This window comes from Phalangium opilio, unplaced genomic scaffold (genome assembly GCF_054372755.1).
Source record: "Phalangium opilio isolate 3A_F unplaced genomic scaffold, DU_Popi_V2 ptg000063l_1, whole genome shotgun sequence".
In the NCBI taxonomy this organism is placed as follows: Eukaryota; Metazoa; Arthropoda; class Arachnida; order Opiliones; family Phalangiidae; genus Phalangium; species Phalangium opilio.
The window spans coordinates 5,510,289-5,527,616 of NW_028324180.1; the positions used below are offsets into that span (position 1 = coordinate 5,510,289).

Below are 17,328 nucleotides of genomic sequence, written 5' to 3' on the forward strand. Positions count from 1 at the left end.
TATCAGAATTTTTGATCTCTCGTCCGTTTACAAATACTCTTCCTTCTTTCGACCACCTTAAGGTTTCGCCAAGCGATTGCAACTGAGTAAAAACCTTCTTTGCTCTTCCCTTATATTTGAGGGGGAATATGTCAATCCATTTTTCGGTCGGATCCGGCACGATTTCTCGAGAAACGTTATTGTACCTTTGGACTAGCTGCTGGTACATAATCCATTTGGAGCGATCGTCTAACGATTTGTTGTTTAAAACCGTTTGCATCTCCCTATTCAATTCTTGCAAAACATCTGTCTTTAGAGTATCAGCGGGTTGAATAGTGGGTTGAGACGGTATTTGCCGTTCATTCAAGGGTACCAAGGTCATTTTATGGTACATTACGAACTAAAGGCTCCGATAACCGAGGAAAGAAGCGGTACGAGTAAAGAAAAAAGACCTTCTCCCTTTTGGTTCGATAAAATTGCCCTTTTCTTTTTCCAAGCTATTCTTTTACTAGCTATTTTGCGTAGGTTATTCTTATACCTGTATAGCCTACTTCTTTGAGCCAAATTCAATTTCACGTTTCCGTGTAGCGTATTTAAAACTAATTCTGATATAGCGTCTATTAAACCTTTATCCGCGGATCTTATATAGGCGTGTCTAGGTCCTTTTTTAAGTTTACTCAAGAGGGCGAGAACGTCTCGCTGTGATGTAATCGCACGGCGTTTCATAATTCAAATGAATGCTCGTGTATGATACGAGTCTTATTTATCTCTTTTTGGGCACGTACACTACCATGATCTCATCGGGAAATATGTTTGTTCTAACCCTATAATCTTCGGGACAGTTTTGCTTAAAATCTAATAGCAAATACGAATGAGGTTGTTCAGTAGCGTCCATGTAACTCTCCATTAAAAATTTCGGGTTACGCGGGTACATTTGTCTAGCTAGATAATTTATTTGCAATTTATCTCTAACCTGCTTGAACAGTATCAAATAATTTGTGTTTAAACTTATGTCCCTAGCATCGCTGGATTTATGATAAAGATTTTGAGTTAAATATAGCACGCTTAAATTACGATGATGACTAAACTTGGTAAAAATTGAACCGATCAAACCTGATTTGTTCTGATCCATTAAATCGTCTATTACTAGAAGACAATTTCGAGAGCCATCGTACTCGTTCATATCCGGCAAACCCTCCTTAAAGACAACCAAACCTTTCAACCTGTCGTAAAATGGTTGATATTCTGAATAATAGAAAATAATTTCAGCAATATTGGGTTCAAACATTTCCCGATGATTTTTAATGATTCTTTCGCAAAGAAACGTCTTTGCAGCCCCACTCGGTCCATTTACCGTTATGGTACACGGATGATAAAAGGGAATCATTGTTCTCCGAGTTCTCGAGCTTAAATAAATTAAACTTTAAGCGGCCAAACGTTAATATAGGGGTCGCGCTCTTCTTCTTCTTCTTCTTCTTCTTCTTCGTGTCGCGGAAATGATCGCGTCGTGCATAGTAAGGAAACGCGTCGCGTGTCGCGTATGACAGGGAAACGCGTATGACAGGAAGCGCGGGAAAAAAAGGAACAAAATCAGTTTAAAATTTTTTTTATTTTAAATATACAATATACACTTTTAAATAAATAAATTAATAAATTAGTTTTAACCTTTTAAATAAATAAATAAATTAGTTTTAACCTTTTAAATAAATAAATAAATTAGTTTTAACCTTTTAAATAAATTAGTTTTAACCTTTTAAATAAATTAGTTTTAAATAAATAAATTAGTTTTAAATAAATAAATTAGTTTTAAATAAATAAATTAGTTTTAAATAAATAAATTAGTTTTAAATAAATAAATTAGTTTTAAATAAATAAATTAGTTTTAAATTAGTTTTAAATTAATAAATAAATAAATTAATAAATTAGTTAATAAATTAAGTTGCGTTCTGGTAGCCATAGGGGACTGTTTTGAAATTGTCTAGTATACGGATTTTATCGACCGTGGCTCTATAAACTTTGTGAGTGTCTATAGAGACAAGCGTGTGATTGGGAAGCCTCGAAATGTGTCTCGGAATTGGAACAGTTATGGGCAAAGGGGGTTTGTCTAAATCAACGCCTAGTAATCCTTTTAAAGTTTCGTGATTGACTAGTTTCTCGTTAGAGACATTAAGACGAAACCCTTTGAATATTTTGATATTGAACCTTTTGCCAGAGTCTGGATCTGTTACCCAACAACTATAGTTTTTGCATCCTCCACTGACAAAGGTATCAATGTAGGCGTTTTTACCATAACTTTCCAATTCGTTGGTCATTTCATCCAGAAAGTTACCAGTTTCTATTAGTGGTATTCCAAGTGGGGACATGTACACCAGAGAATCTGTATCGTGGTAATAGCATTTATCCCCGACAATTTCCAGATATTCTAATAAACAAAGTCGGGCCATAGCCGTTGTATAGCAAGCTATAGAGACGTTGGTATGCTTCAAAACAACGTCGGCCTCAGTCGTAGGAACCCATTTGACTAGCAGCGTTTCTTCATTTATGGTTAAAACGCTTTTTACTTCAACATCCGGGTTACTTAAGAGTTCGTAAAGTCTACGGGGTTCTTTGATAATTTCCGTTTTGGTTGGTTTGACTCTTTCCCCGAATTTACCCCAAAGACTATTCAAGGCAAGTTTTGCTACGCTACGCAACCCTTCGTTTCTTTTAATCTTGGCTGGGTCTAAAAGTACACCCTCTCTAATTTTAAAATTTTTAATATAATTGTCACGTTCCTCGGGGGTAACGCAATTCGAGGGGTAACCACTAGCCGTCTGCTTATGAAGAAGGAACGAATCAACGTATTTTTGAAACAAGCCGGCCTCGCCAGTTTCAGGGTTATATTGTCGCACCTTGTATTTCCAGGCCTCTATCTTTTTTAGGATAACATAACCCCGATTTACAGCGGCACGAAGTTCATCAATCACCCAAGTGCCGATTAGTTTTCGCTCTTCGTCGGAATGGTGACAGTCTCCTTGGAAACGTTTCAAGGCACACTCCCGGCAAAGAGTGAAAACTAATTTATTGTTTAACCTTGTTGGCAAAACGGGGTGAAAGAGGCTAATTGGCGGTAAAACTTCGCATTTCAGAAATCCATCGAATGTGAAAATGTCGGGAATATTATCCAGTAAAATTTCTGGGTGCCCGACTGGCAGCTTCTTTCTCTTGTTGACGAAAGGATAGAGACTAGTTACGTCAACGTAATGCATTTTCTCGCTGCCGGATACTTTATGGTATAGTTTAAGTACCGACGTTCTTCCACCAAAAAAGGCATCGCGAGGATTTAAAGGTTCGCGTACTTTTTCTTTAATGTTTTCTGCTTCCAGAAAAACACCAATAGCCGGATTATCGGTTTTATCTTTAGTCCAATCACATTCCCACTTCGTTATTACTTTAAAACCCGCTTTCTCGATTCGTTCCTTCTTTTTTAAAGTTCTGACGTACAAGGTGTTCAAGGTTTGACCAGGATCATTTGCAAAGATTGGTTACGGTTGACTTTGTAGCATTTGGGGCAACCATGGAAATAACACCCGTTAAACTCTAGAACATCTTTATCACAAAGACCGTCCACTTTCATTTTCAAAACTTTGGCTTCCGAGCCGTTAAACGCAGACTGTATATTTACGCCGTTTTCGTGAGCATACCAGGATAACCATTCTATAGCCACAAGTGACTGATTATCAATCATTCTATAGAGGTTATGAGGAATAATGCGTATAGAATTTTTATCCATAAAGTGTCTCCTGTATACCCAGCTACACAAACCGGCTATAGTACACGCGACCTGGAAAGGTTCCACCTGGGCAATGTCCAAGAAAATGTTTCTAAAAGCTAGACAACCTAACTTTAATATCACAACATCCTTGATGCAATAAAACTTTAATTCCTCCAGAAAATTAAAGCCTTTTTTCTCCTCAATTTGTTTATCGTACCACTCCATAAACTCTGAGATTTTTGGAGGTTAAATTTTCCGACCCGTAAGCTTCTGGGGGAGGCATTTGGTTTTCTAAGACATAATTTGTTGCTAATTGATTATTAAGGTCGAAGACGTGATCTTTAACCACGTTAAATAAAAAATGAGTGAAATATCCCTTTGTCGCATCTTCTAAGCCGAAAGTGGCCGTGAATTTAGAGAGTGGTACGGAGATAAAATTGAAAGAGTCAAGGAAATTTTAATTATACAGTTAGGTTTAAATTCTTCGCCTAGAGCCATAATCTCTCGCAATAGAAACTGATTATCGTATCCGCTAGCATTATGGGCCAATAAAGTTACCTTCTTGACAGAGGCTAATGTTCTTAGAAAAGCTAAAAAATTTGAAATAGGGTTTGCTCCTTCAAAAACTCTCTGTCTCGGACCTAGTGACCCACATTTCTCGCAGACGAAACCAGCCTCGGGCACGTCGATACAACTTTCGCAGACCATCTCTGATACGCAAAGGAGAGGCTGGTGGACTAACGCCCGTTTTTTTTCCTCAGATTCTAATATCTGAATCGCTTCAAAATCATAAAAAATATAAAGCAAATCAGGGACAACTTTCTGTTTCTTAGCTTGGCGAACTTTAGGAGGTTCTTCTTTAATTACCTGAACGTAACAATAGTGTGGACTGGGAGTGTATCTACTGCACACAGAACAATAGGTCTCACCGCACGTATGGGCCTGATTTTTACGCTTAAATAAATTTATTTGCGTGAAACATTGTTTGCAATGAAATAGTTGCGCGCAAATACTCTTCCCGTCTACACCATCTTGTTTATGATAATTAAAACATTCATCTCCTTTGAAAACCTTGAGACATTTGTCACACGCTCGGTCAGCACCCGTACAAGTTTGATCTCGTAAACAATTGTAACAATAAAGATTGCAACTATGATCTCTCTTGTTTCTAAATCCTACCAGACAATTTTCACAGGAATGGTCCATCCCGAACAAAGGTCTTAAAGACGTGACGACGTTGTAATGTCTATTTTGATTAATTAATATCAAACGAGGTCTATTGTCGTCATTGTCGATTTCCCCCAAAATCAACTCGGGCAAATTATTTTTAAAAATATATATTAATATATTATATTGCGCTAATTCGACTTTAAATTTTTGTATAGATTCTACTTTACCACAGTCTTTCGGGTTAACTTTAGCTTTGCGGCAAAGCTCTATAGCGGCATCTCGTTGAGAGGCCGTATCGCCTCTATCCGCTCGTGTGTACGAAATCGACTTAAATTTGTTTTTAAGCGCGATATTAGTCGGGTTTTTCTTATGTTCCGAATGCGCAATTGCCACGGAAATCGCTCTCGCTAAACACAGATTATCATTGTTCACGATCCTAATAATTCCTCGAGAGTCACGAGAAAAGATATCAAAGGACCGCACTCCTTTGGGAGCAGCACGGCCAAACCCTTCCACCGGGATTCTCACCACGTGAAATTTTAAGACGATGGGTCCCAAAAAGAATCTTTCAAACTCATCATCGTATAAAACTGACTCTATCTCATCTAAAACAGATTTAGAGTCCAATTGGTCAGCTCTACGAAATGAGAGTGATATCTCGCCCCTGTTTGGCAAGCTTAAACTTTCGGCCGTTATCTGAATCATATCAGATGGAGCTAACCTATTAAGAACGGCCTGGACAATATTGGCTAAGCCTTCAACCAAATTATTAGTTATTCTTACGGTGATTTCGAGACCCATTAGGTTAAATCTAGGGTACATTTGCACTCTTTGATCCGTAATTTCACAGTGAGGTAGAGAATCTATTGGCGTCATAACTGCCCCCCTCGCTCCGCTTACTGATTGGTCAGGGAAATTACTAAGACCCGAAAAATTTATAGAGGCGAAATCGTTTTGAGAGGCGAAACCCAGCTCTGGATTATTGTTTAAAAAGTCGCGAGCTAAACGGTCATTCTGGGAAGATTCAAATTCCCGCACAATTGATTCTTCCTTTTCGAAAATGTTTAAAGCTTTAATCATGTTTTCATCTTGCTCATCAACGAGTAGATTTTCAGCTTGCATTTCGTCTATATCGCGTTGACCTATGTCAAACGCCCTTTTTTCGAAACGAGCCATATATTGCTCACTACACGTTAAAGGCAGATTATTAAAGAATGTTTCCAACTCTTTAATGTCGCGGCATTGTTCAGGCTCACGCGGTACGCTTAACTTATATTTAAATATGTCTGTAAATGTTTCAAGAATAGCGTATCCTCTATTAGACAAAAAAGTCGGTAATATTTCCCCGGCTGTAGCTGGGTTAAGTTTGAGTACTGTACATAAATTAAAGAAAAAAGCGTAGATTTTCTCAATGGGCCAAGGTCGTGAAACAACCAACGACTCGATCTCTAATAAAATAGATTCTTGAGCGTCTATATCGCGTTGATTTTTTTCTAACGCTCTTTGTTCGAAACGGGCCCTATATAGATCACGATACGCTAAAGGCACATTATTATAGAATGTGTCCAACTCTTCCGCGTTGCGACATTGTTCGGGTTCACGCGGTACGCTTAACATATATTTAAATATGTCGGTAAATGTTTCAAGAATAGCGTATCCTCTATTAGACAAAAAAGGCGGTAAAATTTCCCCGACTGTAGCTGGGTTAAGTTTGAGTAATGTACATAAATTAAAGAAAAAAGCGTAAATTTTCTTAACTGGCCATGGTCGTAACGCGGCCAATTCCTCGATCTCGAATAAAATAGATTCTTGATCCATCTTTACGCGTTTTTATAGTAAAAAAAACTTACGTTAAATGCTATCCCCATGAAAAACAAAAAAGAATATAAAAATACGTTACCTTTCGAATCAAGACGTGTCCGGGCAGGTTTTGTAAAACTTTTCTAAAAGCGAGACTATGCTATTCGTCTTTACTTTATAACTCTGAAGTAGAGAATGAGTTTTGCATACTCAACATATTGCCTTATATAGGTCATAACACTCACCTTACCCCCCTCCTCCGCCTACATGTTGTACGTAACGGCTTTTTACGAAGCAAAAATATAATCTTTTTTAGATACATCCCCCCTCTCTCCCTATAAAGAGCCCGTACTATAACATGAACCGACCAACACAGTTTCGTCCAGACCTGTTTACCCTATATGAAAGAAGCCAACCCATAACTAGAACTGTCACCCACCCTCTCTCCCCAAAACTAAACTCTAACTGGAACTCCCCCCTCTCTCTACCCCCAAGCTAAACTCTAACAAGAACAAATCTTTGCCCAGACCTGTTTACCCTATATGAAAGAAGCCAACCTTAAACTAGAACTGCCACCCCCCTCTCTCCCCAAAACTAAACTCTAACTGGAACTCCCCCCTTTCTCTACCCCCAAGCTAAACTCTAACAAGAACAAATCTTTGCCCAGACCTGTTTACCCTATATGAAAGAAGCCAACCTTAAACTAGAACTGCCACCCCCACCCCCTCTCTCCCCAAAACTAAACTCTAACTAGAACTCCCCCTCTCTCTACCCCCAAGCTAAACTCTAACAAGAACAAATCTTTGCCCAGACCTGTTTACCCTATATGAAAGAAGCCAACCTTAAACTAGAACTGCCACCCCCACCCCCTCTCTCCCAAAACTAAACTCTAACTAGAACTCCCCCCTCTCTCTACCCCCAAGCTAAACTCTAACAAGAACAAATCTTTGCCCAGACATGTTTACCCTGTATGAAAGAAGCCAACCTTTAACTAGAACTAACCCCCTTTCTCCCCCTCTAAAGAATGAAGACATAAGCCATGTTAGGGCTCACTTTGATTTTGACATTCGAATAAGAAGGTCGCTTGAATTGTAAGTAGAATTTTTGCGTAACAGTTTTGGGCGCTCGCTTGGTATAATAGCAACGGTTGCTTTTTTTTTAAGATAAGAATGGAAGTCGATAATTTTCGTAAACGAAAACTCCCGTCCAAACATCGTAAAATCAATCGAGATTTCATTTGGGAGAAGTATTTCTATCTTTCGGATTCACGTCTGATCTCAATATAGAGATTAGAGTATGCCAGAAAGAACCAGATTTGTCTACGTTTCGCTTTGATGTTGACACCTGGCAAGCTTTTGCATCCAAAATTGGTCCACTTAGCGGATGGACAAGTTGCCAAGAACCCACATCATACGACGCTATTTTAGCCGATACTCCATTATCTTCGACATCAGCACACGCAACCTTTAACAATCTAAAGCTGGAAACGAATATCAGGGGTGGAGACAGTATCGACTTCACATTGAACGCTTCAGAAGCAAGCGAGTTAAATCGATTAATGCCATATATCAATGAACATGTGAAAAAGCTTGTATCGAACGAACAGGTCTATTATTACTTGGCGATTTGATTTGCGCTGAACTTATTACCATATATAAAATATTACACATAGATTACGGTGAATTCTTTTCTTTCGAAGAAATTGAAGATCGTATTAATTTTGACCGTGTACTATCATATTTTGCCTCGTACGTTTCACCGTATAAAATATTAATGGCTTTTGAAAGTAGATTAAAGGAACGCGGAATAAGTTTTGATTTTCAATCGTATAATATATTTAATATATTAATGTCTCAAACTTCTTATTTAAAGAAACGTATAAGCGTTGTCAATCTTTTTGGCCTGGTGTAAATTTGTATTGAAATAAATTTTTTAAAACGTAATTTTTGTCATTTGATCTGGATAGGCATATATATTTATAGGACCATAACAAGACGCTTCTAAAGCATTATGGACAACAATAACTAGTCTACAAAGAAATTGGCTAGGATTGTGTTATTATCGTTAGGAATCATTTGAATTCGGGGTCAAATTCTGTTTTTTTAGGAATGTGACAGCGTCTAGACTTGTATTTATTAATGTATTGAAAGACATGCGGCTAGGGTACATGGAAATCGGCTAGGAATGTGTTATTATTATCGTTAGAAATCATTTGAAGTCTGGGTCAAATTCTGTTTTTTTTAGGAATGTGAGATGGTCTAGACTTGTATTATTTATTAATTTATTGAAAGACATGCGGCTAGGGTACATGGAAATCGGCTAGGAATGTGTTATTATCGTTAGAAATCATTTGAAGTCGGGGGTCAAATTCTTTTTTTTAGGAATGTGAGAGGGTCTAGACTTTTATTATTTTGGGGTCTCGTTTGCTTCAATAACAACTTTTGAATATTGGAAAGATCATAAGGTTTTTGTATTGGGGTATATAGAAAGAATGTCGGAGACTAAAAGAACCCCCCCCGGTTTCTCCATGGGTACTATAAATACGGCAATTTACCCAATACAAAAATCACTCTCAGCCTAAACACTGACGAACTACTACTACTAAGACTAAATCCTGCACCAAACTTTCAACATGTGAGTATAATGTTTTTTCTCCTGAAATCATAGAATAAGTTTTTTTGGTATTTAGGACGCCCAACCCTTTACCGTTTGGGGATGAGGTCTTTGAATTTCTAAACCCACCTGTCCTAGATGAACCTTTAGAAGAAGAACCTTTTCCGTTAGCGGAACTAGAGGAAGTGGTGGTGGGGGGAGGGGAGGAGGAATGGGAGAATGAATGCAATTCTGATGAGGAATTGGATGAGAATGATGAAGATTCTACGCCATTGGATTGTAACATCCAACGGTAAACATTCCATGTTTTCTCCTATTTTTTAGTAGCTATATTTCCTCCGTAAAATTTGAGCAGGATCTTAGCCCAGATCCACCAGGCGGCCGAGGAAGAAGAACGGCTTGCCAACAACGAAGTACGCACGGCCGTCGAACAAGTGTACGCGGTCGAGACAAATTATGTTATCGAAACCCTGGGTCAGACCCTGTTGGGTTTCATGGTATTCCCTGTAGAACCCCTAGAAGAGGCACCCCTAGTCGAGGAACAGCCCTTAAACATAGCTAACTGTTATTCCGGCTTGTAAGTTATATAGTTTTTTTTCTTTTTTAAGACCATTTCTAATTTCTTTTTTCTTTACAGTCTCAATACGGCCATCTTAAAGTTTTTTAAAAGGAGAGCCCGAATATACAGGGAAGCTGAAGGGGAGGTTGATGTTGACGGCGTGATTGACGCCGCGTCCGTTCGGACGGCAACCGAGCACGACATACGGCGGGCGAAACTGTTCCTCGACAAAGTCGCCTACGGGGTGCTCGCCCAACAGATGGTAGATCTAGGGCTTTTTGGCTAACATAAATATCCGCGTCTCGGGGGGGGGGGTGATTCAATTTCCCGCCCCTGGCCCCCAAAGGTAAGAAACCGTTTTTGTATATTATAAGGGGGGGGGGGTAAAGAGTGTCTGGGTTTCAACGGTCCCCCTCCATACTATATATACGGAGAGTTTCCCAATACTAAAATCATTCTCGCTTTAGCTTTGGCCAGAACATCATCCACCATTATCATGTGAGCATACTGTTTTTTTCTGAAATCGTGGAAAGACTAACTTTTGAACTTAATAGGGCGTACAGTCATATTGACGATGTTCTTTTGTACACGGACGACGAGGAGGACCCGAGACAAAATTTTCACGAGCGGCAACAGCGTCGTCCACCCCCACATCAACCCCAGGAAAACCCGCCGAGAGTAAATGAACATCCGCCAAATGACTGCAGCCTCTTCAGGTAAAGTCTCTATATTTTTTAAAACTTTAATGTCTATATTCAAACATTTTTTATAGGATCCTTGCTGATGTCCATAAGGACTTAGTGAGCATTCACGCGGAGAATCTCGGACATGGTTTTGATCTCCGCGAGGACGATGTTGTCTTCCGGGAGTTGAGTTCTCGACTCATACCATTCGTTGACATAACACCCACTCCCGGAAACCCTATGCCGGTTTACGTTAACACGTCTCGCTCGGGCTCGTAAGTTAATTAGCATTTTTTTTTAAAGATGGATCCCTAATATCTTTTCTTTCTATTTTTAGTCTCAATACCGCTATCACCGACTATTTCAGGTAGAGCGGGTACCCCCAATGAGGGAGTCCTAGACCGGCATAGGCAAAAACGTTTCCTCAGAGCTGTAGCCGATGATGTTCATTTACAAACAGGCCTTTAATATTTCAATTTTTTTCTATTTAAATTTATATATATATATATATATATGGATAAAATATTTAACGTCTCTTGATTTATACATACATATCGCAAAAGTAAAAAAAATGCCCCGCTTTAAAAAAAAACGTTGGGAGAGAAATTCGGAGATATGGAAGTTCCTAGGCTTGTACATGCATTCCCTCGCCTTGCACGTGTAACGGAGAGAGGAACCCGAGAGATATATTCCTATAACATTTCAGTGCTATACGGAGAGAAAACGCGCGCCGCTAGGCTTGTACGTGCATTCCCCGCCTTGAGAGAGCATACACTCAAGAACAACCTCCACCCTTCAGGTGGAGGAGGTGAGGGGGAGACACACCAACCCCCTCCGGGGATGGAGGCATGGGGGCAAAAATTCGTCCCCCCCTTCGCGGGTATAAACCATGGGGGGAAAAAATTCATCCCCCCCTGCGCTGCTCGCGGGTATCGAGGCTTACTATTCTCTTACGGCATTAGCCTGTGTGGTGGAATTATCAGCCAAGGTTTGGAGTAAGGGTAATATAAAGGATCTTAATTCCTCGTCGGTAGTGTCTGGTCCAAATTGAGGGATTTGTCGAGACGGAGAAATTTGGGTTCCGATAGTTCTAACTCTTGGATTAGGTAATGTGGATGAAAAACTAACTTTAGGCTTATCTCTTTAAGACGCTGATTTGGGAGGAACAAGGGAATCAATCCCAGTTTGAGGAGGGAAATTTGAGGGAGTTGAAATTCCCTTAGGGGCAGGAATACTCTTATGAGGGAATAGTTGATAGGGAGAAAATCCCAATACTGAAGAGCCGGCCGCTCTCTTTCTTGTATCAGTATCTTCTTCCTCCTTTTCGTCTTCAAGACGAAGAATCCGGTTAAAATTACCCAATGGATCATCTGTTTCTGGCGGTCCTAGCGTGTCGCCATCGTCTTCCGTAGAAGCAAACAGATCTTCCTTTGACTGGTTTACCTTTTATTTAATGTTGAATCATCCTCAGATGTTCGAGGCGACCTCCATGTTTAAGATCAGATATAAGATTTAAGTTCAGATATAAGATTTAAGTTCAGCTAGCTAATTGGACCAAGTCATCTTGCGACTTATTGCCATTTATCTAACGCCGAGTAGGCCATTATTGTATTTATTTAATAGTCAAGTTAATAAATCAATTAAGTTTAGAACAGTCAAGTTAAGTTTATACAAATATACAAATAAGTTATCTAAATTCAATACATCAAATATAAAGATAATTTTAATTTCATTTAATTATTAAAATTTGTCATGATTAATTTAGATTTAATTTAATTTAATTATGGTTAATCGTTTACCTTCGTGGAAGCCAATGCTTAACACCACGTGGGGGGCGGCTGTACCGGCAATGATAAACAATTTTGCTACGGGACTGACCGAGGCTTAAGGCCTAGTCTTATCTAGTCGAGCCCCTGTTCGGGCGCCAATTATGTAACTCTCCGTAGAATAAAACTAAATAGGGAGAAACTCCCGAGGGCCATAAAAATGAATAACCTAATAATAAAAAAAATAACCTACCCGTATTCATATAACTACATATTTAAAAAAAAAAGAAAAACCAACTACATACTTAATGTGAAACCAAATCAGTATAATTCATTGTATAGTCTTTTTTTTCTTTTCTTGTACAAATTTTCATTTAATGGTGGTCAATAGGCCATATGGCTTTCAGACCTATACCAACTAAATAAATAAATAAATATCTTGAAAAATAATAATAGTAGTACATAAATGCCGGTCCCAAAACAGTACAGTGGAAGGCAGGGGAGGATTGAGGATTGGAAGATGGCGGATGAGACTTTGTACGTAAGCCATTTGATTGACGCACCCCTCTCTCAGACCTGCAAAAGGGCGTTTTTGATTGACGCACCCCGCTCTCACACCTGCAAGGGGTGTTTTTGATTGACAGATCAATGAAGCATGTTCGATTCTCGGATGTAGAAGTACATACATTGGAGTATGAAGATAGGGTGAATTATGATTTAAGAAATAAACAGTATTTCAATATGTTAATTAGATTAAAATTTGAACCATTAATTTCTCCCGTATTAATCAAATGGTTAAGGGGTGATGAAACTACAGATGACGTTGGGGGAAAATAAAGAATCCCCAAAAATCCCTACTGGGAAAAATTATATTTCCCCATAAATCCCAGGTCACTAGATTATTCTAGAAAAATTAAAATTCCCCGTAAAACCCAAGATAACGTTGTTTAAGGCCATGACGTAAAATGTGCAGTCAAAGTTGTAGATTGTTCGAGAATAATCTTCCCGAAAAAACCCACGGCGTAAACAACATTAATGTACAGTCAAAGCTAGGATGATGATCTTATTAAATAGTATAAAAAGCCGAGACCCCAAGTTAAACAACCATCACAATCTCACTCAAGCTCGACGAGGAAGGAAGGAACAGCCACCAAGTACAATGTAAGTATAGTTTTTATACTCTTATCTCAATCACTGAAAAATATCAGTGTTAATGGGAGATTTATTTTTTCTCTCCACGAAGGCTTAAGAAATCCGTCGTGGTCGATTTCGATTTCCTTGACGGGCGCATTGTTGGAGTTGAACGGAAACAAATCGCGAAGGAGGTGGCCGTTACAACCGTAGAGAAAATACCGAGGGTTGGTTCATGGTATTTCGCACCCCATACGCCGAAAAAGAATTGACCTACGACGCCATACGGCAAAACAGGTGGCTTCTAAACAACCTGCACGGCCTGGAATGGGATTATGGAGTAACCCCCCTACGAAAAACTCGGGGAGTGCCTCCGATCTGCAGTTCAAGGCTACGACCGCGTATTCTGTAAAGGGGTGGAAAAGTGTTAATTTTTGTTGAACATTATTAATCGAGAAGTTACAGACGTGAGTGGAGTTGGATGCCCAAAAGCTAACGAAATGGATGATGATGGTCCGATGATTACATGCATGCTAAATCATAAAACTGTCCGTAATAATAAGAAGTATTTATGTGTGTATATTATTTTCCGAGTGGATTTATAACCACAATGAAATTGTAAATAAAAATTTAGGAGACGAGTAAAAATGAAATTCAAATTGTAACTTTTAATTAATTTACTTTTATTTTTTAATAGTTTTTTTTTTCAAATTTGGTACGACACTGCGTAATTAGCGCACAAACTTTGGTTTACCACAACGCCGACATGTTCAATTAAAGCCCGGTCGGGCTGGGTGGCGAGCACGTGCTCCTCACCCCCATTTAAACTGTTGTGGGCATCCCGCCTCCTCATCATTAATTTGAATATGGCGGTTTGAACGCTGATAATAGTAAATAAGAGGAAAAAATTGTTTTAGTGAAAATATACGTATTGTAATTAATGTAAATAGAATTAAATATTTGATAATGTGTCATACCCATATCCATCGCAGTTTGGGGATGGGTGTTCACCATCCGGGGTGTGGTAAGCCCCATTGATATCTCTCGTCGGGCTAAGGGGGGAAGAATCCCAAAATATATTAATAAATAATCTAAAACCTAGCTATATTTTCAACACACACCTTGGGCGTATATATCCCGCAATTAGATCCTCTAGGGTGACCAAAAGGGTCCGGATAGGGGGGGTGGCCATACTCGGGAGTAACTAAACCCGTATGGTATCCATAATGCTAAACGAAATTAATTAGCACTACTTATGGTGGGGTGTATAAATATGGATGTATTTACCGGAATCCATCACAGTTTATGTTTAATACTACATCCTCTTTAAACTCATCGAAATCACCCAGGTCGGAGCTAATTACATTAAAACAAACTTAATTATTGATACTAAACAACAATAATAGAAAAAATTCACTTACATATCCCCGGAAAAAAAAATTTGAAAAAGGCTTGGTTTCTAGATCCATTGTTAAATAGATACTTACTTTACTGGGAGGCTGTTGCTTGGCCTCCGTGTCGTTCTTTATATCTTCCACCAAACGGTGGAAGGCGTTGAGTAACTTGACGCCGTCCCAGTTATTCGCGTCGATGACTCTCTTGAGTCTTTTATGAGTGCACTACCACAGCTTATCCGACTGCGCTTCTTTAATATCTTTAAATTTATAGACGGCTACATATAGTAGTCGCCCTTTCGCGAAGGCACTCGGGTCTCAAAATATTGGCCCTCGCTTCTAAGACGGTATGACCCCTCGACGCCGTTTACGCCTACGACGTGTTTTTGTAAAACCTCCTAAACGAAGGTCTCGTCGTCGGAGTTGATTAAGACTTCGACGGGCTCGGGTCTTAGAAACTGGCTGGTAGTTGTCTTTCCCTTACTTGTACTTGGGCCGGTAAAAACGTCTGGCGAAGATGGTGGAGTATTTAGCAGACTTTGAGACTCTTGATATTTACTCATTTTCAATGCTGTTTCGATTGTGAGAATCTAGTGCCAGTAGTAGGAACCACCCAGATATGCAGAGATCCAAGATGGCCGCCACCCCAAGATGGCCGCCACTACCCAACTCCAACCAAACTTCCAACCCTAGATTGGTTTCAAACCAAAGTTTTCAGACAAGTCCGGACTGGCCCGAGCTCTTACAGGCTATTTTCAAACCCCATGACGTCATCTTCTTAACTCAAACCAAAACTTAAACTATATTCATCGCTGGCCTGCTAGTAATGGGCTCGATTTCGTAAAGAGTTAATGAAACGTTAACTATGAACCCGTAAACAAAAAAGAAAATGCGGTACAGCATATTGGGAGGGTTCCAATAGTAAATGATATTTAAATAGCTAGTACAATAAGCATATAATTATAAGTCTGAAAAGAAAATACAAATTTACAAATAAAAATTTTTAATAACATAAAGTATATACAATAACTAGCAAAAAGACATGTATAATAATAACAAAGATATTTACAAAAGAACCCACCACCATTAAAAAATGACTAGACACCAGTCGAGCCAAACCCCCCACTCCCACGAAGCGTTGGGGTTAGATTCTAGAAACAATATATAAAACGTGTTACACGCTGAATCCTAAATTAAAACTAAAGTTATTTACCGCTGCTTCCACCGGCCTTAACAATAGCACCGGTGTAACTATTAATTGGGCAACTCTATCGCCTCGCCGGACAGTGTAGGGGGTTTCCCCTACGTTGGCTATGACCACTTTCAGGGGGCCTCGATAGTCGGCGTCTATTGTTATTCTTTAGAAATATTATACTGTTGGGCATTATAAAATAACTAATAAACATACCTATAGTCCCTTCGGCGACAAACAGCCCTTGGACCGTTAAGCTACTACGGCCGACAATGCGACCGTAGCTGTTCGCCGGTAGCATAACGGCTAACCCGGTCGACAAGATTTTGACACCATGCGGTTCAATCATGGTATCTACTGGACAATATAAGTCCAGTCCGGCCGACTGGGGAGTGGCACGACGAGGAGTAAGCGCTGCCGGATGAATTTTGACAAACGACAGGGCGGGTAATCGAGGAGCGGTAGAGAAAGACATCTTAAAGTTGTTGGGATTGGTGTTTAAGTAACAGAAGTTAAACAACTGACAACTTTTACCTTGAAACACGGGGCTTATATAGTAAATTATGGAGGTTAAATCTAATAGTGTCTAGCTTTCAAGATTCTTAAGAAACTATTTTTTCGATAATAAGGAAAAAAGTTAATTAGGTATATATTCATAGAATGAGAAATCTCTCCAAGGTCTAGGTTTATTTTTCTATATGTAAAACTTGTCTAGTCACTATTCAAATAATTCAAATAAGATCGTGTGATATTAAAAATTTATGCGCGAAGGTTAAGAAGGAGTTACCTTGACAGAAGGCCGAGGGGTTAGGTTTTTATTGGTATGCAAAGTTTGTTTGAGCCTGTCTGAGCGTGATTTGAATAATATATTTTGAATAATATGTATAAGATTTCCTTATAGGAAAATTTTTTGATGAAGGTTAAAAGTAATTATTTTGGGAGGAAGTGAAATTATTTTTAACATGATTTAAATATGAATAAACGTGTATTAATATTAAACTATAGAGGTGTTTTTTATATGCGTATCTACGCTAATAGCCTTCATAATCTCCAGTATCAACTCGTCAATAAAAAATGCATTTAAGGTTAAATTAACAAATCGCTTGTTGATACACTTAATAAAAGTAAAATTAGGTGGTTTTATAAAAAAAACCATATCTAGGCCTGTATTCTAAAAAAAATGGCCCTGAGATTTTGGTATAAAAGCTGGAGCATCGGCAGTAGATTTTCACAATCGAACTACCAGCAATGAGTCACTATCAAGAATCGCAATCGCTCTCTCAATCA

General features: G+C 38.9%; 2 protein-coding genes and 1 long non-coding RNA gene across 3 annotated transcripts; all 3 read left to right on the top strand.

Moving 5' to 3' along the window:
* The first annotated feature begins 1,929 nt into the window (after positions 1-1,929).
* Positions 1,930-8,646, top strand: LOC149662823 (uncharacterized). Its single transcript, XR_016368631.1, has 2 exons — positions 1,930-7,794; positions 7,867-8,646. It is a non-coding gene; the product is annotated as an uncharacterized LOC149662823 (long non-coding RNA).
* A 209-nt stretch (positions 8,647-8,855) lies between these two features.
* LOC149662824 (uncharacterized) lies at positions 8,856-10,364 on the top strand. Its single transcript, XM_089842334.1, has 5 exons — positions 8,856-8,866; positions 9,393-9,608; positions 9,672-9,893; positions 9,954-10,221; positions 10,343-10,364. Exons 1-4 carry the CDS (start codon positions 8,856-8,858, stop codon positions 10,159-10,161), a joined length of 657 nt encoding a protein of 218 aa, XP_089698460.1. The 3' UTR covers positions 10,162-10,221; positions 10,343-10,364.
* Positions 10,234-17,101, top strand: LOC149662825 (uncharacterized). The gene is made up of 5 exons (XM_089842260.1): positions 10,234-10,373; positions 10,430-10,591; positions 10,648-10,833; positions 10,896-13,485; positions 13,568-17,101. Coding segments are annotated over exons 1-4 (384 nt in total). The 5' UTR covers positions 10,234-10,371; the 3' UTR covers positions 10,930-13,485; positions 13,568-17,101.
* Positions 17,102-17,328: the final 227 nt, after the last annotated feature.